The sequence below is a fragment of the Saccharomyces eubayanus genome, chromosome II (assembly GCF_001298625.1).
Source record: "Saccharomyces eubayanus strain FM1318 chromosome II, whole genome shotgun sequence".
Taxonomy (NCBI): Eukaryota; Fungi; Ascomycota; class Saccharomycetes; order Saccharomycetales; family Saccharomycetaceae; genus Saccharomyces; species Saccharomyces eubayanus.
The window spans coordinates 899,136-920,578 of NC_030977.1; the positions used below are offsets into that span (position 1 = coordinate 899,136).

The window sequence follows — 21,443 nt, forward strand, 5'->3', positions numbered from 1 at the left end:
TATTAGTCCTCGTTTCCGTGTGGTTCCTCATTTTCATGGATGTACTGTTGCAGAGAAATCTGTCTTATTTGGTTCAATAAATCTTCGTCTTGCAATCTTTCCATTTGAAGAGCAGTCAAATCCTTTTCATTGATAAAGCTCTTGATGTTTTCAATCACATCAATGGACTCCTTAGACGTAGGCGTTGGAGGTAATACATCAAATTCATATACTTCATAATTAGACCAGATAGTTGATGGAATAGAAGCCATTACTGAGGACTCTTCAGATAATATGGCGAATCTTAATAGGTTGATTGGGATGCCTTCAATAAAGAAAGGTGATTGAGGTTCATCGGCATTATCGCCATGTTTTTTGTCATTTGAATCGATTGTGACGTTTCCAGTTTGGTAATCTTTTAAAATACTCGATAATTCATTATGTAAGAATGATATCTCTTCACTTTTGGTCCAAAGTGAAGAGAAACGAGCCATATAAGCTTTGAACTCTAAAATTTCTGCCAAGTGATCATTAATAATTAAATCCTTAGTCAAGGCGTGATCTCCTAAAAGCTTTTCCTTGAAAAGTTCTGACAATTGCAAGGGATGATGCTTGAATGTTTTTAGAAGTGCACTGCGTGCTGATTCCTTCTCATTTATTCTTAAATAACTCAATACCACACCAAGCGAAAATCCCAAAGTATTCCACTCTTTGTAGCAGTTCATCAATGGAGAGTCAGATAGTTCGATCATATACTGATAATCATTATTGAGCAAAAAATAATGATCAAGGAAATACCTGCACCCCAGAGGATCTTCCAGTGGACTTAGTGACCATAAAACTTTTGTCCATTCACTAGCAGTACCTATAACACCTCTTTGAGCAAGTGACTGGATATATCTAAAAACGGCCAAGTAGAACTGTCTGTTGAAAAAATAAATATAAGGTAATTGACATGTTAAAGAATCAAAAACAATATTCCCTTTTAAAGCTCTATCAAAAACGAAAAGCGCCCTCTGTAGTAGCCCATTAGTGTTTGATTTGTCACCTTGTCTGATCAGTATCAAAGCAACTTGTAATAGTCCGGGTACGTGGTATGGAAATTTAGAAGAAATCAGGTTTATAAGGGCTTCATGATCTGGATGAACAATAACACTTAAATAAAAGTCCATCATTGATTTTTTGCTTAAATCCGAATTCAAAGGCTCGAATTTGTAAAATGAGATGAATTTTTGCCACTGGCTGACATCGTTTTGAATAACATCTTTCCAATCTAAAGGTCTCTCCCATAATTGCCAATTTAATACTTCATCAGAGCTCAAAAGTTTCATAGATAGCTCACCTCTTTGAGTTGGAATCCAATCGTCTCTGATCTTGGTGAATTTCAGATGATGTGGATGCATACCAGGGCCATTGGGTGCCAGTTTATGATCTTTCCCACCCCAGTTTCTGATTAATCTTTTAAGTCTTTGAATCTGTTTTAATTGCTGAGGAGACACGGGCGTAGATGTCATCGAATCGATGTCTTCTAGAGATTCTGGCGAAATGTCATCAAACAATAGTTTAAATTCTGTATGAGGGTCTAGTTTCTTGAAATCGTTCTGGAAAAACTTGCAAGAATGCTTTAAACTCGAAACGGGGAACTTAGTGAAGCCCGGGTCATTTTCCAGACTCAAGAATGATCTCCAAGGTATGTTGAATGTCTCTTCGGATTCAGAAGCCGTGAAAAAATCCTCTTCCTTAACATCATCATTTTTCCTTGCCTTACCATACTTTAAAACGTCAGTTTTCTTGAACTGCTGGATAATCTTATCAAACTCTTCATCGTCAGAATCTTCATCTCCAGATGCTGCGGTAGTCTGGGTCTTTTGCTTCTTCTTTGTCTTCTTGTTCTTCTTCCTTCTAGAAGATTTTGATACTAAAATGACTTTTTCGGGTTGAGTGTTGCTTGAGCTACCTAGCTGACTACCTACACCAGCTTCTTCATCGTGTTCAGATTCCTGCTCCTCGCCACTGGCACTACCTGAATCGTTTGCATTCTCCATTAAAGAAAACATGTTTTGCTGTTTTTGGCTGTTATTGGCAGTACTCCTACCACCGGATACCTTACTCGCGCTTGCATTTGATAGTAGCGACTCCAGCAAGGCGTTGTCATCCTGTAATTTCCTCAATGCTCTAGAACTCATGTTCAGCTACTTCACAAATACGTGCATATGGACAAAATAAATCTACGCTAGTCTCCGAATTGTGCATTGTATAAACTATCCATTAGATATTACTTCTCATACTATAGCACTGAAAATTCATTGCCAGATTGGAGCTACCCTGATATCTTTTCTTACGAGAAAAGTGTCTGCGGGTAATATCAACATGGTGTTTTTTTTTTGTTTTATCTCTTTTTTCAAGATCCTTCGGTGGCGTTTCGCGACAACAACGAGAAAAAGAAGAAAGGAAACTTGAAGAAACGGTGCAAAGGGATAGCGGGATTCAGAGGTTTTGCGTGCAAAAGGGAGATAGTTTGAGCTTTAAACTAGGCCAGACCCACAGCATTCGATTACTGCATTTGAGAGGTATTTTGCACTACCATTTTCATCCTTAGAAATTACTTCCTTAAGCTGAAAATTTATGAATTCTAAGCGCTCTTTGCATTTTCCAAGCTATTGCATTACAAGAATATATGACCACATCTCGTAAATCACATACGAAAGGCAGCAAAGTTGATGGCGAACAGGATTTGGCGGACTTGAAGTTTAAATATGACCTGCTGACGAATGAGCTGTTCCATTTAAGGGAGTTTATTTCACTAGTGGACTACGATCCAACGCATTTCAACGACTCGGAAAGTTTCCACAAATTTCTTAAGGATACACACTTGTCGTTGGAGGAGGGACGAGAAGAGCCTACTAACGGCCTTGAGGATACAATTATAGCTGCCAATCTCACTCATAGGAGGCGTAACCTCAGGACATCAACAGTTGTCAGTTCAGATGCCATTAACGAGAAAAAGGACGATATAGAACTGAAGCTGGAAACTATCGCGCCTTTGGTTCGAAATAAATGTGAAGAACTGAAAAGTAAACTGAACGATAATTCAAGCATCAAACACGTGGTACCACAAAAGAGACCAATATTGCATTCAAAGAAAAGAGAAGCTCCCAAAGCTTCCAAGTTAAAAACTGAAAAAAAGGAAGAGATATCACTATCACTTGTAAATAAAGATGAACAGAAACATAACCATATCGCAAAGGTAGAAGAGACTTCCGAAAACTTCACAATAAACTATGCTTCTGACTCCTCTGACAACGCTAGTGAACACTACAGTGATAATTTCTATTTCACCACATCATCAGAAGAGGAAGACATAAAAAAGAAAAGAGGCAGAAAGAGAAAAAGACCAAGAATAAATTTAACGGTCCATCCCCCAAAACAAACGATAACAAATCCCTCCCATGTAATTAAGCCGGAATATAAAAACTTGCATGAATACATGAATTCCTTCAAATCTTTAGAAGAAGATTTAACGTTGGACGAGTATAATCAATATATTGATGAACAGAAACAAATGTTGTTGAGAATTAAAAAAGGAATCGAAAGTGGTACATTGAAGTATGACAAAGAAACAGACTCACTGCAACCTTTAACATCAAAGGAAATTAAAATTATTTTAGCATATAAACCAGACCCAATCTCATATTTTTATAAACAACAGAATCTGCAAGTTCACCGGGACCATTTGATTAATCAAGGTGTTCACATGAGTAAATTGTTTAGAAATTCGACAAAGGCAAGAATAGCAAGAGCTAAGAAAGTCTCTCAAATGATCGAACAGCATTTTAAACATATAGCTGGCGCAGAGGAAAGAAAATTGAAAGAAGAGGAAAGACATAAAAAGGGTTTAGCAAGGTTCGCTGTTCAAGCCGTTAAAAAAAGATGGAACATGGCTGAGAAAGCTTATAGAATTTTGAGGAAAGATGAAGAAGAGCAGCTAAAGAGGATTGAGGGTAAACAGCATTTATCTAAGATGCTGGAGAAGAGTACACAGCTGCTAGGTGCTCAACTAAACCAAACAAATGAAGATGGAAAAGAGGGCAATTTGTCGTCTAATTCAGACGATATATCGAGTGAGAGTGATATTGGTATGGATGATGAATTGTCAACATCCTCTTCTGATGATGAAGAAGTGGGTGCTGATATTGAGTTGGATAATAACAACCAAGCCTCAACAGAAGCCACTCCAACAGATGAGTCCTTGAATCTAACACAGTTGAAGGAAAAATACGAACATCTGAATGGTTCGTCGACAGTATATGACTCGAGTAATGCAGACGGAAAGTCTCCCTTATTGGACGAACACGACGATGCAAATAGTGAAAGTTCTGTAATGACAGGAGAGGAAACGTCCGAAAACTCCTCATCCGAAAACGAAAGCCAAAAAGAAACCGAGGATAGATCTGATGATAGAACCCCTTCTGTCGGGCTAAGTGCGTTGTTTGGTAAGGGTGAAGAATCTAATGAAGAACTAGATCTTGATGACAGTGAAGACTTTGCAACGAACAACTCTTCCTCTGCAGAGAGCGAGGAGGTCGATCAAAGAGATGAAGCAGATAATTTGGGCTCTAATGCAGATAATGTAGAGAAAGTTGAACATACCGAGACTGGAGATGGAACCGATGTGAACGATGTTGAAGAAGAAGTCCCCAAAAAAATAGAAGAAGAACAATTATCAGTGGTGGACGTACCAGTGCCATCTTTACTAAGAGGAAATTTGAGAACATATCAAAAGCAAGGTCTAAATTGGCTAGCCTCGCTTTACAACAATCAAACAAACGGTATACTAGCCGATGAAATGGGGCTGGGTAAAACTATTCAAACGATTTCTCTGTTAGCATATTTAGCGTGTGAAAAAGAAAATTGGGGGCCACACCTTATTGTCGTTCCTACATCTGTTTTACTAAATTGGGAAATGGAATTTAAAAGATTTGCTCCCGGCTTCAAAGTTTTAACATATTACGGCTCTCCTCAACAGCGTAAAGAAAAGAGAAAAGGTTGGAACAAGCCGGACGCTTTCCATGTGTGCATTGTTTCTTACCAGTTAGTGGTCCAAGACCAACACTCTTTTAAAAGAAAAAGATGGCAGTATATGGTATTGGATGAAGCTCATAACATCAAAAACTTTAGATCGACAAGGTGGCAAGCTCTTTTGAACTTCAATACACAGAGAAGGTTGTTGTTAACTGGTACGCCTTTACAGAATAACCTTGCTGAGCTGTGGTCATTGTTGTATTTTTTAATGCCACAAACAGTCATTGATGGGAAAAAAGTATCGGGATTTGCGGATCTTGAGGCATTCCAACAATGGTTTGGACGCCCTGTCGATAAGATTATTGAGACCGGTCAAGGCTTTGGACAAGACAAAGAAACAAAGAAGACAGTGGCCAAGTTGCATCAAGTTTTACGTCCATATCTTTTAAGAAGATTAAAAGCAGATGTCGAAAAGCAGATGCCGGCTAAGTATGAGCATATTGTTTATTGTAAACTATCTAAAAGGCAAAGGTTTTTGTATGATGATTTCATGTCTAGAGCTCAAACGAAGGCAACTCTGGCCAGCGGTAACTTCATGTCTATCGTCAACTGTTTGATGCAATTGAGAAAGGTGTGTAATCATCCTAATTTATTTGAAGTGAGACCCATTTTGACCTCGTTTGTTCTTGATCATTGTGTGGCTTCCGATTATACCAGCATTGAAAAAACTGTAGTTGATCTCTTCGAAAAAAGCAAACAATTCAAACAGATTGATTTGGATTTTATGAACTTAGTTTTTGCTAATAATGATCACGACTTAACTTCCTATCATGCTGAGGAAATTTCGAAACTAAAATGTGTCAATGATTTTATTGAAGAGGTTGATAAACTGAAAGAAACTAATAAACAACTTCAAAAGGAATACGAAAACACTTCATTGAACTTTCAAGACGCAAATCAATACTTCCAATATTCTAAGCAACGGAAAGTTGAAGGAACACTTGGTATGCTGAACTTCTTGAAAATGGTTAATAGGCTAAGGTGTGATAGGAGACCAATATTTGGTAAGAACTTGATTGAGCTATTGACCAAAGATGATATGATTGGATACGAGAAGCCACGGATCATTGATGACGGGTTGATAAAACCTTTGCAAACCAGACTGTTGGACAATAAAAAGATCATCGATACCTTTGCAGTTCTAACGCCAAACGCCGTCTCATTGGATATGAGAAAGTTAACGCTAGGATTAAACGATGACAGTTTATTAGATGATAACACCAAGTCGGAGGTAGTGGAGAATTGCTTTGGAGTGGCCAACCCACTACATCAACTACAAACCAAACTAACAATTGCATTCCCTGATAAATCCTTGCTTCAATATGACTGTGGTAAGTTACAAAAATTGGCAATAATACTACAACAGCTCAAGGACAATGGCCACAGGGCCCTTATTTTCACTCAAATGACAAAAGTTTTGGACGTCTTGGAACAGTTTTTAAATTATCATGGTTACTTGTACATGAGATTAGACGGTGCCACAAAGATCGAGGACCGTCAAATCCTAACAGAGAGATTTAACACTGATTCCAGGACTACAGTGTTTATTCTATCCAGTAGGTCAGGGGGGTTAGGTATTAATCTAACTGGTGCAGACACCGTTATCTTTTACGATTCAGATTGGAATCCAGCCATGGATAAACAGTGTCAAGATAGATGTCATAGAATTGGTCAGACCCGGGATGTGCATATTTACAGATTTGTCAGCGAACATACCATTGAAAGTAATATTCTGAAAAAGGCAAACCAAAAAAGACAACTGGACAACGTTGTTATTCAAGAAGGTGACTTCACCACCGACTATTTCAGCAAGCTTTCCGTAAGGGACCTACTAGGATCCGAACTACCCGGGAACGCTCCAAATGAGGACAAGCCACTAATAGCAGACGCAGGCATGGCTGCCGAGGACCCCAAACAGCTGGAAAAACTATTGGCGCAAGCTGAAGATGAGGACGACGTCAAAGCCGCCAATCTGGCTATGAGAGAAGTAGAGATCGATAACGAAGACTTTGACGAAACCGCAGGAAGGGCAGCCGACGAACAAGAGGAAGAGGAGGTCGCCGAAGTGGATGAGTATGAAGGTACGGCCCATGTTGACGAATACATGATCAGGTTTATCGCCAACGGCCACTACTACTAAAAGAATCAGTTCCGCCTTCGCCTCCGCTCCCGCAAATATATACACGCTGTAAATATGTGTAATGATATATAGCCGTAACGAACCAACAAATTGTACTATTACCCCAACGGCTACCTCGTCTTGTGGCTTCTGGCACCCTCAGTACAGCCTTTGCTTGTTGTTAATTGCCCTTTTTAGGCTCCCCGGGTGATAGCGCGCGTCACGGCGGAGGGGCATTGCCACATTGCTGCGCGATCAAGGTGGGTTTTTTCAAGAGAATTTAAGAGCAATAAGCACTTGGTGCAGCAGCGGTGACGGTAGAGGGCCAAGAGTAAGCTTCCATTGAACAGAGGTGTAGGTGTGTTGAGTTGCGTGTGAGTTTGGCCTAGTTTGAATTTGTTGACTCGTAGAATAACCGTTTTTTTAGGTACGCCCTGATCAGATCCCCCTATTTGCTACAGCTTTTTGACTCAGGCAGATCAGAAGAAGAAACAACAAAAGAAAACCACCACAAGAAGGACAGGACTCATTTTGCAAGTAATTAAGACTACATTCGTTCTTTAAAATTACTGTTCCAATTTCCAGCGTTGTAATTTTCGAAGTTATTTATAACTATTGCTTTCCACATCTTTTTTTCTATTTTTTTGATTTGAAGCTCTTTGAACGTCGATCAGAATAAACGTAATGGATTCTGCAGGCGCTTCCCAAATAGTTAGCGCATTAGATGTCATTTACTCTCCGAAATCTAACAACTCTCAGCGACAAGAAGCTCAGAAATTTCTAGATGAAGTGAAATTGTGTTCGGAATCTCCCTTCTGGGGCTACGAAATTGCACTGCAAAACCCCACTAATTCTATACTGAAATACTTTGGGCTAGGGTTATTAGACCACGCTGTGAAGAAAAACTGGAGCGACTATGACGAGGAAAAAAGAGTGGCCTTGAGAAAATGGGTTATGGAGCTCAATTTCGGGGTGCAAGATCATGACACCAGATATATTAAGGAGAAACTGGCTACTCTATGGGTAGAAGTGGCGAAAAGAACATGGGGTGAAGCCCTTAAACAAACAAACCCCACGGAAGAGCAGTTGCTCGCATCGTGGGTAGATATGGACAATAACCTTTATGAACTTTGGAACGTTAACCAGTCGTCAAGAGAACTAGCATTAATAATCTTCAGAATTCTTTTTGAAGACGTTTTCTTGTTGGATGATTTAATCGTCTTGAAGAGGATGACCGTAATCCAGCCTTTGTGTGTAATGATCGTTTGTCCCATTGAAGTCTTCGCCATAAAATACAAATTCAGTGATAAATGGACCAAGTTTAAAGCAAACAAAGAAGGCTGGTTTTCTGTTTGGATTCCCGAATTAAACAACGCATTACAACAGAATAATTCCGAATATATTATAAGACTTTTAGAAACTTTGAAAACCTGTTTAAATTGGCCATTGACCGAGGTTATTGTAGGAAATGATGTGTTGACCTGCTTATTGAACTGTCTTTCCAGTAACATCCCAAAGGCACAATCAATGGCACTAGACTCAATACATATTCTGCTGACCCGCCCATATAGTAACGAAAGCCACTATCAAATGACCATAGATAGAGTGTTTGATAACATGGACCTGTTGGATAGAGTATATGACAGTTTATTGTTTGATCCTTCTGATGATATAGATGAAACGAAATATCCTATAATTAAAAAATTCGTGGATATGATTAGTTGTCTTTATGTTTGTGTTCCGAAGATAAAGGAGACTAACGACCAAATTCAAAAATACTTTAAGCTTGTATTAAAGACAACATATAATCCAAGTTTAATCGTAAGTGGGTTGACGTTAGACCTATGGTGTACATGTCTTCGAAACGATGAATATCTACCCAACCTTGAGAAATATATCATTCCTGATTTACTACAGTTTGCTGCAGACGCTTTGGTGTACTATGAACAAATTGATGGCCATGTTTCTAAAAAATTCGCTGAAATTGACTTTCAATCCAAGTCCGAATTCCAAACTTTTTGTTCCACTTATAGGAAAAGAATAAGAGATATCATTAGGTTGATTTCCTGTGTGGAGTTAGATCTTACTTATGACTGGCTGAACAACAGACTAAATAGCTATTTCAGTTCACCATTCGGCCAACAAGTCCTAAGTTCCACGTTTTTAGACCATAAATCAGAACCTTATTTAGGTGCGCTGTCTCAATACATGATTGTGGAATGTTTCATTAACGGTTGTATAAGATGGAAGATTTGGTATCCAGCAGGGGACGATTATGACGAAAAATTAGATTCCATACTACAAAAGCTAGAGATCTTATCAAACCAATTGATCGCATTAAATCTGAGAGAACCACTACTACTGAAGAAGCAAATCCAAAACTTTGCACTTTTCTTGACAATGTTGAAAGATAATGTACTTTTCACACTGTTGGAAAAAATTATTACAAGTGCCACGATGGATTATCCAGAAATTAATCTGGAGGAAAGAGGCCCCGAATCCGACGCAGTTCGAGACCTAAGGTATGCTTGCGGTATCGAATTGAACAGAATGGCTTTGCTAATGCCCGAATCACTAAAAAAAATATACCCAGATCTGGAAAATGTAATCGCCAAAATTATGCCAAATTTGTCTTACCATGAAAAGATTTCGTTCAAGTCCTTTTTATTGATCATTGTACTAAAATCTTCGCTAGATATGAAAGAAGAAAGATTTGCCGCTATTGTGGACCCAGAACTATTAGCCTGGTCCGATAAGACAACGGTAGTTGGCCTTTCTGATTTGCATTGGTTTATGGAACGTTTAGGTATTGTTCAGATTGCAGAATATTTTCAAAGACATAACATTAACGAAAATAGTGATCTTTTATCTATTCCAATAGACGATGAAGGTAAAGAATTAAAGTCAGAGTTGACCAAACGTTGGCAAAGTCTATTCCCTGTTCGAGCAACAAGAATGTTCATTYATTATTCGATGCAAAGTATTAAGACTGATGAAGAATTTAAAATGTTACAAGATCTATGGAGACCTAGAATCGTCCCAATTTTACCTTATATCACAAGGTTGTTGTACCAATTACAATCTTACCATGATCCAGATAATTGGAAGGGTCTGCCTATAGTTGTACAGTCCTTTGTCAAATATTCCACTATTGAAAGATTTTGGGAAGCAGGAGCCTCCAATAAATCAAAAGATGAATTCATCGATGAACATATGAAGGCAATGCAAACTTTAAGAGACTTCGCAGACTCTGTAGGGCACATTATAAGGTACACAAGAGAATATACTCTACTTGTCTTGAGCGCTATATCATCGCTTGGTAGTGTCTTTTACTTTTTGGATGAATCGCCGGATTTACTATTAAACTCTATTGCTATATTCAAACCAGGCACTAATGAGATAAGTCCTGGTGTTTCAACGCATGGTTGGAAACAYATAATGAATATAGCTATTCGTCCTATTCTGAAAGGTTGTCCGAAAGACTGTTTGGACAAGTTTATGCCGGCTTTTTTGCCAAAATTGTTTGAAATCTTAGATGTGCTACTTTGCCAGAAATGGTCTTTGCATATGAGTGATATGGACATGAATCCAGTTCCATCTGATGATGATCAAATGACTGAAGAAATTTTGGAAGAAAATTTATTGAGACAGTTAACTACAGTTGTTGTTCGAATAGTGATTGATTGTATTGGACAAGGAAATGCCAATCCAAACAGTGCCAAAAGCAGGCTGAACAACCACCAAATTGAGTTGAGAAAGATTATATTCAATGATTTGAATATTCTTGCCCCATTTTTGAAACTTTTAAATCATTTGATTTCATTTAAAGATACAAAGTGTTCGTTTAATTCTATCCTAGTGATGAAATGTTGTCTGACTTCAGTTCTCAATCAAAACAATACCGTTGATGAATATTTCACTTTTGAAGTGATGAAAAATTTATTGTTGAATGTATTGTGTAATAGCGCATTTAAGGATTCTTTTCATGAAGCCCTGTATGTCTTCACCGTTATATTCTTAACGCTATGCAAAGAATATCCATCGGCTAGAGCATTTTTATTTGAGTTAGCCAACGGTTACAATATTGATGAATTATACAAGAATCTAAGAAGTGTAGACGAATATAAGGGCCAGAGAGCACTCATGATTGATTTTATAGATTGGGTGAAGTCCTCAAATGGGAAGGAAGATGGTAGTGTAGACCATGCAGGTGATGAGAGAAAAATGCAGGAGAAGAGAGAAGCTATTCTCAAAAAGGCAAATGAAAGACTGATCAAGAAGAATAAGGAGAGTGGAGACATGTTAGATGATCCGAATATTGAAGACGGCGCTGTAGGTAATCTCTTTGATGACAACTGATAATTTGATACCTTATATATGCACATATATAGAAATTAGAGAAAACAAATAGGTATGTCAGAATTGTGCTAAAAATTGTAATTATTGTTAATTATTTTTTTCTGTTTCTTGACTTAAAATCGATTAAATTTTTTTGAAGTAAATCGGCAGCTGGTGTACTATGAGGTCCTTAGCGTGAGTCTGGCTTAATTATTATAAAACTCTTCGGTACATTTTAGTCTTTGGAGAGGGTAGACAAGCGACTGAATAATGCGGCAAGTCCACAAAAGGTATGTGCATCATTCGACCGCATTTATACAAAGCATCGTTGCCAATACAAAAACGAGAACAGCAGGTACACAAGAATTATTAGAAAGATATAAAATAAAACAATCAAAGGCTGTTTCCAGAAAGAGAGTTGATAGTTGGCCAAAAAAAGAGGTTCCGGCTTGGCCAAGACTAAATGACGACTTTAATACTTACTACGGAAAGCCATCCGATTCTGATCTGAATAAAACCAATCATTTCTTCAATAAGGCAAAAGTGAAATTTGAATGGAGTGCTGCTAGTTTCGATGACATACCTAGCCAGAAATTAAAAAATCTTACAACGTTTAGGGAACCCGATTGTAACACACCAAAGAAACAAGGACGTGATACTAGCATCCCGCCTGCGTGGCTCAATACTTTGCCAGAAGTGATCTTTCTCGGAGGAACTAACGTAGGAAAATCATCTATCTTGAACAGCATAACCACCTCAATTCTAAGCAAAGAAGTGGGAAGTTTAGCAAGAGTTTCGAAAACAACAGGTTTTACAAAAACTCTTAATAGTTATAATGTGGGGAATAAACTCAGGATGATTGACTCGCCCGGTTATGGGTTTAATAGTAGTAAGGGACAGGGAAGTGTCACTCTACAATACCTCCTAGAAAGAGAAGAGCTTGTTAGGTGTTTTCTGTTACTTGCCGGTGATAAGGATATAAACGATACAGATAACATGATGATTCAATACATGCATGAACATGGCGTTCCTTTCGAGGTTGTTTTTACGAAGATGGACAAGGTGAAAGATTTAGATAGCTTCAAGAGGAAGATTGAGTCTTCAGGCTTGACTGAAATGCCAACACTTCCCAGAATTATACTGACTAACTCGCTTACATCTAGTACGTCTCCCAGACGGTTCGGTATAGACTTATTAAGGTATACGATATTTCAAAGCTGCGGCTTGATTTTATAGAGACGAAGTATATGCCAAGGCCACTTACGGGGTTCTCCGTCGATAGTTGTTATGTAAATAGAATACATATAATGAGAAGAAGTACGTAAACTCAATCAGGTTTGACCTTTTTTTCTTTCTTTCGACATTTGACTGATCTCCGGGATAGTACTATTCAATTGGGAAAAAACGAAAAGCGTCGAAGTTGAAAACTTCTATAAGGGTGTTTGGCAGAAAGACATTCTCATACGAGGCAAGGACAAGGAAGTCTGTAGGAGAATATATTCAGGACTTTGGAAGGTTAGGAATAATGTCAATCATTGCAAAAAAAGCTATTTTGAACCTAAGAATCTCATTGTGTTCTCTGAATATTGGCCAAAGGTCGTTCACATCCTCTTCGATCAATTATAGTGCTAAAGCTGTGAAATTCTTAAAGGCCCAAAGACGAAAGCAGAAAAATGAGGCAAAGCAGGCTACTTTAAAGGCATCGACAGATAAGGTTGACCCGGTTTTGGGGCGCACGGATACCCCATTTATAACACGTATTATGGCCGAGCTAAAAGAACCGCTTGTTCTTTCAAAAGGCTATAACATCGAAGAAGTAGACAAGTTTCTTGTAGCTATTGAATCTGCTAAACGTGAAAGAGCAGAATTGTCGGGGTTGAACACAGAAGTTGTGGGACTTGAAGATGTACAGTCATTAGAAGCAAGACGTGAGGCTATTTTGAGAATATTGAGTATGAGAAACTCTGAGAATAAGAACGCTATTAAACTAGCCGTAGATTTGGCACGTAAGGAATTTGAGAGATTCCCGGGCGACACAGGCTCCAGTGAAGTTCAAGCAGCCTGTATGACTGTTCGTATCCAGAATATGGCAAATCACATAAAAGAGCATCGTAAAGATTTTGCAAATACGAGAAATTTGAGAATACTAGTTCAACAAAGACAAGCTATACTAAGATATTTGAAAAGAGATAATCCTGAAAAATATTACTGGACCATTCAAAAATTAGGGTTAAACGATGCTGCTATAACGGATGAATTTAATATGGACAGACGTTATATGCAAGATTATGAATTTTTTGGTGATAAAATATTGATAAAGGACTCTAAGAAAGTGGCAGATCAAAAACGTAAAGAAATAAGGAGACAGAAAAGAACTACCTTTTAGGATAATTTGACATTTATATAGAAAGGCTTGTAAATAAGAAATCATTATACCTTTTCTTACCCATTTATTCCGTTACATCTGTACTATACGTATCAATAACTCGACACCACGTTAAAGTTAATTCTGTATAAAAAAGTTATTAAGAAATATCATGAAGTATACAACCACGTATGCTAGTGAAACAAATGAGAATATATATGTCTAATTAAGCCCCTAAAAGATGTGTGTTTTCATCTGGGTCATCCGAGTCTGTTAAGTATTCGTCACTATCTACTTCATCGTCTTCTGTTTCCTTCAAGATCTCAGCATAGTTCATGATTTTGTCCCAATCAGGAAACAATACATAGTAGGATTCGACCAAGCCAATCAAAAGCATAGCACATCCAATACCAATCCAGAGACCGTACAACTTCATGTCAAAGAACCAACTTAAGATTAGTGCTAATGGAATCCCAAATAGGTAGTATGCTAAGAGATTTACTATACTTCCTAAGGATTGCATACCTTGACCTCTGAGACATGATCCCGCAACAGCATTAAGTGAATCGAAATTTTGGATAATGCCTACCAAGGGCAATACTTGCGCGATCAGTTTAACAACTTCGGGATCTTTTGAATAAACATTGGCAATTACGTTACGTCCAAATACGAGTATACAACAGTTAACAAATCCGGCAATAAATGAGAATGATAGTCCAACTTGGGAAGAAATGTGAGCGAAATCAGTTCTCTTTGCGCCAATGAAGTTGGCAATTCTCGTAGAGGCAGATATACCGATCGCAAAAGGGACCATATAAAGTAATGCTGCCATAGTGGATACTGCAGATTGGGCAGCCAAATAACTAACACCATAATATGCACTAAACAATGTTAGTAGTTCATATGATAGTTCTTCGGCTTCTAACATAACAATACCTGAGAAGGCCAGATGTCCCAAATCGTTCCAATGGGTGAAAGCCTTTTTCGAAAATCCGCCCCAGCATTTTCTTCCTTCAATATGTAATGCATAAAGCAACAGTAAGAAAAACATTAGCCAGAAGTTAATTACTACAGCAATTGCAGCCCCAATGAAGCCAACTCCGATGTACTTATTCCAAACAAGAGTATAACTGACGAAAACGTTCAAAGGAGCACATATTGTTAGAACGTAAATGCCCGCATCAAAGATACCTTGGGCTTGTAGGAACCGTTTCAGGTTTTCGAAAAAAATGTATGCTGGCGCCCCTAGTATTAAAACTCTTAAAAATCTTGACGTTAAATTGATTAATTCTTTTTCAGGAATGATATAAGAAAGAAGAGGCTCAGAATACCACCACAAGAACGCAAACGGAACATATATGACCATCGAAAAAGCAATACAACGTTGAAAATGAACCCCGACACTGTAGAACCTTCCAGAACCGTATGCTTGAGGACAAAGAGTATCGAGACTAGTGGCAATACCTTCAAATATGGCTAATGTGATATTGGAAGTCATAGAAGCTAACGATACAGCAGCTAGCTCATTCTTACCTAGATGGCCCACGGTTAATGAACAAACCATAGGGAAAATTTGTTCCAGTAAAAATGTAAAAATTAAAGGGAAAGAGTAAGATGCTAATACTTTTGCTTCTGATTTGAAGGTCACATTACTATGAGCCAATGCAGCTAGTGCTTCTGGATCATTCTCATCTAGGTCTTGATATATCGTGGGCACCGAACCTCGACTGTTTACAGATACGAATGATGGCCTTCTACGATGTGAGATACCTTTTGCATCCATTGTTGCATTTTGGTTTTGTTTCTGTTTCTGGGCTTGAAGCCTGTTCATAAATTCGTCATATTCCAGTTCTCTTCCGGGATATCCTTGTGTTCTATCGGGTATGTTGCTTTGACACTCCTCCTCATTATCAGAGTTATACACTGACGAGTATCGTCGTTCATGTTCATGTAGTATCCAGTCAACGTCTTGTGGAGAAAGTTCAGGAGTCTCTGACACTCTTGAAGGTAAAGAAATGGTTCTACTAAGCTCACCATCCTCCTCGTCGTGGTAATATAAATCAGGTTCTTCTTCGATATTTCCCAAGTAGGGGCTGGGTTCATGTACGTTACTTCCGAAATCGACTGTCAAAGACCTAAAACTTCTTTGATCAGTGTTTCTTGTTTTTGCACGAAACTTACGCACTAGAGGATTTTTCTTGTTGGGAGGAAGAAAACCTAACGAAATCCTCCTATGAGTGTTACCAATACCCATACCATTCGTTCGGAGCGAAGGATGTACTTCTGAGAGAGTTTTAGACAGAATCCCAGCCATTTTTTTTACCTTTCTTTTCCTTAGATGAGTAGCAAGTTATTTTTAGTATATCTTGCAGTGCAGTGTTCAGTTCTATCTGCCAGTTACCAATATAAAGAGCAGCCTTGCTTAGGTAAAACTGCTGTTCGAGTTTTGTCCCTTTGCTTGCGCGGAATAGAAAACCCTTCAAAAGAAACAAACATATTATAAATCACGTGGAATCGATCGAATGCCTGCATAAAACGGCAATGACAAGACAGAAAGACGCCAACTAATACGTATTCGTAGTACATTTATTGCACGGGTCAAGACACATTATCTCCTTTCTTTGTCCTGTGTAGAGAGAACTATGGTCCGATCTGCCTCAGCGAGAAGAAATACCTTTCATTTTCTCTAGGTTATTTAAAAGCATTTGTATCAGTTTGTAGACCCGTTAAAGATGTTAATATAAAAATACTATACACAATAAATTTAAAACAGTTGCACTTATTACTGAGAAGCAAGCACATGTACCTTAAAAGACGTCTGGTAATTTTTCGATGACGTATGCGTGGCCCCCTACACTCATTAATGGAATGCCGGGAATTTTTCTGATTCTTTGTTTCAAACCAGCATCGTTCGTAGCCACAATGTAACATTTATGTTGTAAAACTCTATGCACTAAACAATCATCTGCATATGTACCCTTGTGCGAGCAGCTTAGTCTCTTTATCCTTGGATCGCGAGCCAATTTCAAAGCAATACGGTATTTAGGTCCCAACTTTTCCAATTCCGCCATTACACAGTCTGTGATTAACGGATTACACTTTGCGAGAAGGCAGTCCATCATGCCTCTAACAATATCCACTTTCTTTTGGATGGAAAAATTTATGAAATTGGTATCTATCAGCACTTGGTAAGGTGGCTTTATAGCTTCATTATATTGGAAGAAAAGAGCACTCGACACTTGTGGTATGTTTCTGGTTAACTCAGGGTCTTCTTTATCTTTAATGCTTTCCTGGTTTGCCTTCAACCTTTGATCTTTCTTGGTGTTTAATGTTCTTTTCACTAACCCGAACTTTCTTGTTTTCTTAGCCTTACCCATATTTGATTATAGTGATGGTCTTGATATTCTCGTCCGATTTATGGAGAGAGTGTTGTTAGATGGTATTGAGGATTGATGTTGTACATGGGCATCGCTTAAATAAAATTTAATAATGAAAATTTTTTGACGTTCGGAATGATAGAATAACGCCTATTGCTAAGATCTCACTTTATTACTCACGGTAATATCAGGATAAGACAAGCGCTCTCGTAACCATGGTTTAGCCAACAAATTATTTGGCCAGATAACGAAAGCTCAGAAATCACTAAGGTATTGTGACAAGGTGTACAATAAAACATAGAAAGGTGATTGAAAAAAAATGCGTCACAGACAGGATTCGAACCTGCGCAGGTAAAACCCAATGCCTAATTGCTTTTCTGAGGAAATAGCAGGGCATCGCCTTAACCACTCGGCCACTGGGACAGAAACATTGTATAGTGTGTCCTTCTCCGCTACTATATATTCCGGAAATGCTGATTTAGGAAAGGTCTACTAGATAAAAGCATAGATTAGTTGACAATGTTGATAATTAGTAAGTTTAGTAAGTTGTAATAATCAAGAATGAGCAGTTCTTTCTTATTCTCATATAAGATAGGTATAGAAATGTTGGAACAAGATTCAACTTTTGTCCATCTATTACTAATATATATGGTGTTAAAAGATGACATAAACTACAAGACCAATAAGTTAAGATTCAAAGTGTCGTCGAAATCAATGGAAGCTGAAGCGCAAGGACTGATATTGTAATAGGATCAATGAATGACAACATATAAAAAGAAAAACAGAATCATTTATAATATAATGCAAAATTATTGATTCCTTTCTGTGGATTCCTAAATCCATGAGGAGAATCTCTAGTATAACCTATATACATAATATTATAACATTAACAAATAATGGAATCCCAAAGATCATTGTACAATTTAAGTGGTCATTAAAAACACATGCTGACTGGTTAATGAAACTTAATGGTTCAGACATAATTCGGAACATTGATGATAAATTATCGGTTGTAACTCATTTTCTTATATACTAGTTTCTAGTCGATTAATAGATCGTTATATTCGTATTTTATTAAGGTAAAGTCTATAATTAGATTTTACATACTCCACTTAGATTTTGTATCATGCTAAAGAATGTCCGAAGTCATCTACTCTAACAGTAAAAGTTTGTAGTTAATAATGTGTAATAATTAAGAACAAGCGGTTATATCTTTAATTATATTAGAGACTTATATATAACAGACGCTGGCTGGTTGTATGAAACCCGATGGTACAAGTATAGTTTAGAACTGAATCATAAGGTATTTGGTATAACTAATATAGATATACACCCTTATTGAATCAGTAATTGCGTGGTTAAAAAGACTATTTGCGTGAGTGCTTGAAAGCATATTGATGAAGTTGTGAAGTACTTCGGTTTATTTCAACTTTTATTCTTTCCATTATTGAGACTTGACGTTTTTTTATACAGTTTGTATTCAATCAACTTTAATTATATGAATTTTCGTTTCACAAGAAATGCATTTCACATTAAACGCTTGTAAATTTATATTGTTACAGAAGCGGGGTAAACTCAAAGGTTAACATATTTGGAAATTATTACATCCTTTCGACAGGAGTCAAACCCAACAAACACATACCATTGTACAAGACTTGTCTAGCAGCGCCATATAGAGCCAAACGGGCAGTTGCCAATTCTTCAGTTTGACCAGCAACCCATAAGACGTCATAACAAGAAGAAACTTGATGAGTCAATTTAAATAAGTATGTTACCACAGTCGTTGGTTCATGAGTCTTGATGGCATTTCTCAAAACATCGGGATATTGACCCAATAATCTGATTAGCAATATAGCAGCAGGTTCGCTTAACAATGAGAAGTCAGCATTTATCCATTTGTCTTCGGTAATTCCAGAAGCATTTCTTTCAACTGATCTTAATCTCGAATGAGCGTATTGTAAGTATGGGCCAGTGTCACCTTCGAATGAAAGCATTCTCTCCCATTTAAATTCATAGTTATTGATACGCTTACCTTGCATATCTTGAATCATAACGGCAGAGATACCAACTAAATCAGCAACTTCTTCTGGATGTTCAATTTGGGCGTATTTGTTTTCATTCTTTTTCATAACGTCATGCATTTTTTCTTTAGTTTCCTCTAAAATGTTGTCTAAGAATACGACAGTTCCCTTTCTAGTTGACATACCTTGAACCATACCAAAATTGACATGTTGTAATTTGTTAGCCCATTCGAAACCCATTTGTTTCAAAATTTCGAAGAATTGAGCGGCATGCAAATCTTGTTGAGAAGCAATAACGTATATCATTTTATCAAAGTGATATTTTTCATAACGGTCCATGGCAGCACCAACATCCCTAGTTAAGTATAATGTAGTACCATCTGACTTTTGGACAATAGCTTTTCCCAACTTTTTGTTAAATTTGGTTAGATCGATCAAAACCGCACCTTTATCTTCATGTGTCAAACCGTTCTTGTTAAATAGGTCAATGGCTTTAAGCATGGATTCTTTGGAAACTTGAGATTCCCCAGAGTAAACATCGTATTTGATGTTCAAACGAGCATAAGTGTCGATGTATTTTTCAATAGAGAACTCACGGAATCTCTTCCAAATCTTTAAAGCTTCTTCATCGCCGTCTTCCATTCTCTTGAAATATTCACGGGCTTTTCCGTTAGTGGATTCTTCTAATGGAATCGTATCACCTTCCTCCTCGATATCCTTGTTAATATGGACATAAACATCAAATAAATGGTGAATTGGATCCTTGGCTAAAGCTTCTTCACTGCCATATCTTTCGAAACCAACAGCCAAAAGACCAAATTGCTTACCCCAGTCACCCAAGTAGTTCATTCTGATAACTTCCCAGCCTAATTTTTCATAAAGGTTAGCTAAGAACCCACCGATAATAGTGGATCTTAAATGACCAGCGTGGAATGGCTTTGCAATATTTGGAGAAGAAAATTCGATTATGACCTTCTTGTTTTCAACTAATTTGCATGAACCATATTCTTCCTTTCTTGTCAAAACATCTGGAATAACAAGTTTGGCTAAAAATTGAGGGTTGAAAAAGAATTGGATGAATGGGCCATTTGCTTCAACTTTTTCCAAGAAATCGCCACATGGAAATTTTTCTGACCATTCAACGGCTAAATCTTTTGGATTAGCACCTTTAATTCTCAATCTTGGAACAGGAATTAACAAATCACCTCTATCCATAGTGTTTGTCCATTCCAAGGCTGGAAAAATGAGAGAAGTGTCTACGCCGGATATTTTGCTCAGTTCTTGAGAAATGTAGTTTCTCATCAAATCCACAACATTGACGTCAGGATGAGAGCCTTCAGCAACAGCAGGTTCTGCAATAGATAGCTTTTTTAGCTGAGAAATCATGTTTTCTGTGCTAACCATTTTGTAATTAGATAATCTGTTGATTTCTCTTCTAATAATCCAAGTTTATGTACACTATCTAAAATATTTGTCCTAATTTTATCATGTTCATTTCAACAGATGCATTGTGAAAATGAAAAAAAAAAATTTTCGCTTCGCATCATCGAAGTACGTTTTCTCTGCAATAGCGAAAAGATATGAGTCAGTTAAACCTACCTGCCACAAAGAAACCTCAAAGCTAAGTACATGTGTGAACAAGATCCTTAGCATTTAGGGAGCGCTTTGCTATCGCAAATGACTTTCATCAAACATGCGTTATCAAAATATATATAAAAAAATTATAACCGTAGATAGCAGGAGTAATCGAGATGTTCTCTCTCTATCTTACATTCCCCTCTGTGGCAAGTTCCTTGTCCCATTTTTCTGCATAGCAAGCAAAGAAAATAATAATAACTTTGAAAATTAAACAGTATTAGTTTTGTTTGTTAAAAAGAGTATATACTTTTTATGATATCATTAAAATATAAAATCAGAATTAAGGTGCATTTCAGATGCACAGATATTAGAGCAGTGTCATGAATTAATTAATTGTCCGAAAAGGATTACTTTCTGCTAAACATTCTCTTGTACATTGGCTTTTCGTCATGCATCATTGCATCGGCATCGTAGTCAGCGCCTCTTCTAGATGGTGGAACCCAAGAAGCAGACTTCCATGGCAAAACACCTTCTTCCCACATGGTGTTGACTTCTTCCAAAGTCAAACCCTTAGTTTCTGGAAC

The 21,443-nt window shown here is 37.5% G+C and overlaps 9 protein-coding genes and 1 non-coding gene across 10 annotated transcripts; 4 read left to right on the forward strand and 6 right to left on the reverse strand.

Annotated features, from left to right (window-relative positions):
• Window positions 1-2: 2 nt before the first annotated feature.
• RQC1 (Rqc1p) lies at window positions 3-2,165 on the reverse strand (the record flags this gene model as incomplete). Its single annotated transcript, XM_018363747.1, has 1 exon — window positions 3-2,165. One exon carries the CDS (start codon window positions 2,163-2,165, stop codon window positions 3-5), a length of 2,163 nt encoding a protein of 720 aa, XP_018223876.1.
• A 491-nt stretch (window positions 2,166-2,656) lies between these two features.
• SWR1 (chromatin-remodeling protein SWR1) lies at window positions 2,657-7,201 on the forward strand (the record flags this gene model as incomplete). Its single annotated transcript, XM_018363748.1, has 1 exon — window positions 2,657-7,201. The coding sequence occupies one exon, from the start codon at window positions 2,657-2,659 to the stop codon at window positions 7,199-7,201; it is 4,545 nt and encodes a 1,514-aa protein (XP_018223877.1).
• Window positions 7,202-7,864: 663 nt separating this feature from the next.
• On the forward strand, window positions 7,865-11,539 carry MSN5 (karyopherin MSN5; the record flags this gene model as incomplete). The annotated part of the gene is made up of 1 exon (XM_018363749.1): window positions 7,865-11,539. The coding sequence occupies one exon, from the start codon at window positions 7,865-7,867 to the stop codon at window positions 11,537-11,539; it is 3,675 nt and encodes a 1,224-aa protein (XP_018223878.1).
• Window positions 11,540-11,788: 249 nt separating this feature from the next.
• On the forward strand, window positions 11,789-12,754 carry MRX8 (translation initiation/elongation factor MRX8; the record flags this gene model as incomplete). Its single annotated transcript, XM_018363750.1, has 1 exon — window positions 11,789-12,754. The coding sequence occupies one exon, from the start codon at window positions 11,789-11,791 to the stop codon at window positions 12,752-12,754; it is 966 nt and encodes a 321-aa protein (XP_018223879.1).
• Window positions 12,755-13,043: 289 nt separating this feature from the next.
• Window positions 13,044-13,904, forward strand: MRPS28 (mitochondrial 37S ribosomal protein uS15m; the record flags this gene model as incomplete). The annotated part of the gene is made up of 1 exon (XM_018363751.1): window positions 13,044-13,904. The coding sequence occupies one exon, from the start codon at window positions 13,044-13,046 to the stop codon at window positions 13,902-13,904; it is 861 nt and encodes a 286-aa protein (XP_018223880.1).
• Window positions 13,905-14,109: 205 nt separating this feature from the next.
• Window positions 14,110-16,197, reverse strand: DI49_0518 (uncharacterized protein; the record flags this gene model as incomplete). Its single annotated transcript, XM_018363752.1, has 1 exon — window positions 14,110-16,197. One exon carries the CDS (start codon window positions 16,195-16,197, stop codon window positions 14,110-14,112), a length of 2,088 nt encoding a protein of 695 aa, XP_018223881.1.
• A 493-nt stretch (window positions 16,198-16,690) lies between these two features.
• FCF1 (rRNA-processing protein FCF1) lies at window positions 16,691-17,260 on the reverse strand (the record flags this gene model as incomplete). Its single annotated transcript, XM_018363753.1, has 1 exon — window positions 16,691-17,260. The coding sequence occupies one exon, from the start codon at window positions 17,258-17,260 to the stop codon at window positions 16,691-16,693; it is 570 nt and encodes a 189-aa protein (XP_018223882.1).
• A 322-nt stretch (window positions 17,261-17,582) lies between these two features.
• On the reverse strand, window positions 17,583-17,683 carry DI49_0520. The gene is given in 2 exon segments: window positions 17,583-17,628; window positions 17,646-17,683. It is a non-coding gene; the product is annotated as a tRNA-Ser (tRNA).
• Window positions 17,684-18,861: 1,178 nt separating this feature from the next.
• DI49_0521 (arginine--tRNA ligase) lies at window positions 18,862-20,685 on the reverse strand (the record flags this gene model as incomplete). Its single annotated transcript, XM_018363754.1, has 1 exon — window positions 18,862-20,685. One exon carries the CDS (start codon window positions 20,683-20,685, stop codon window positions 18,862-18,864), a length of 1,824 nt encoding a protein of 607 aa, XP_018223883.1.
• A 581-nt stretch (window positions 20,686-21,266) lies between these two features.
• Window positions 21,267-21,401, reverse strand: DI49_0522 (HXT3-like protein; the record flags this gene model as incomplete). Its single annotated transcript, XM_018363755.1, has 1 exon — window positions 21,267-21,401. One exon carries the CDS (start codon window positions 21,399-21,401, stop codon window positions 21,267-21,269), a length of 135 nt encoding a protein of 44 aa, XP_018223884.1.
• Between the last annotated feature and the right edge of the window lie 42 nt (window positions 21,402-21,443).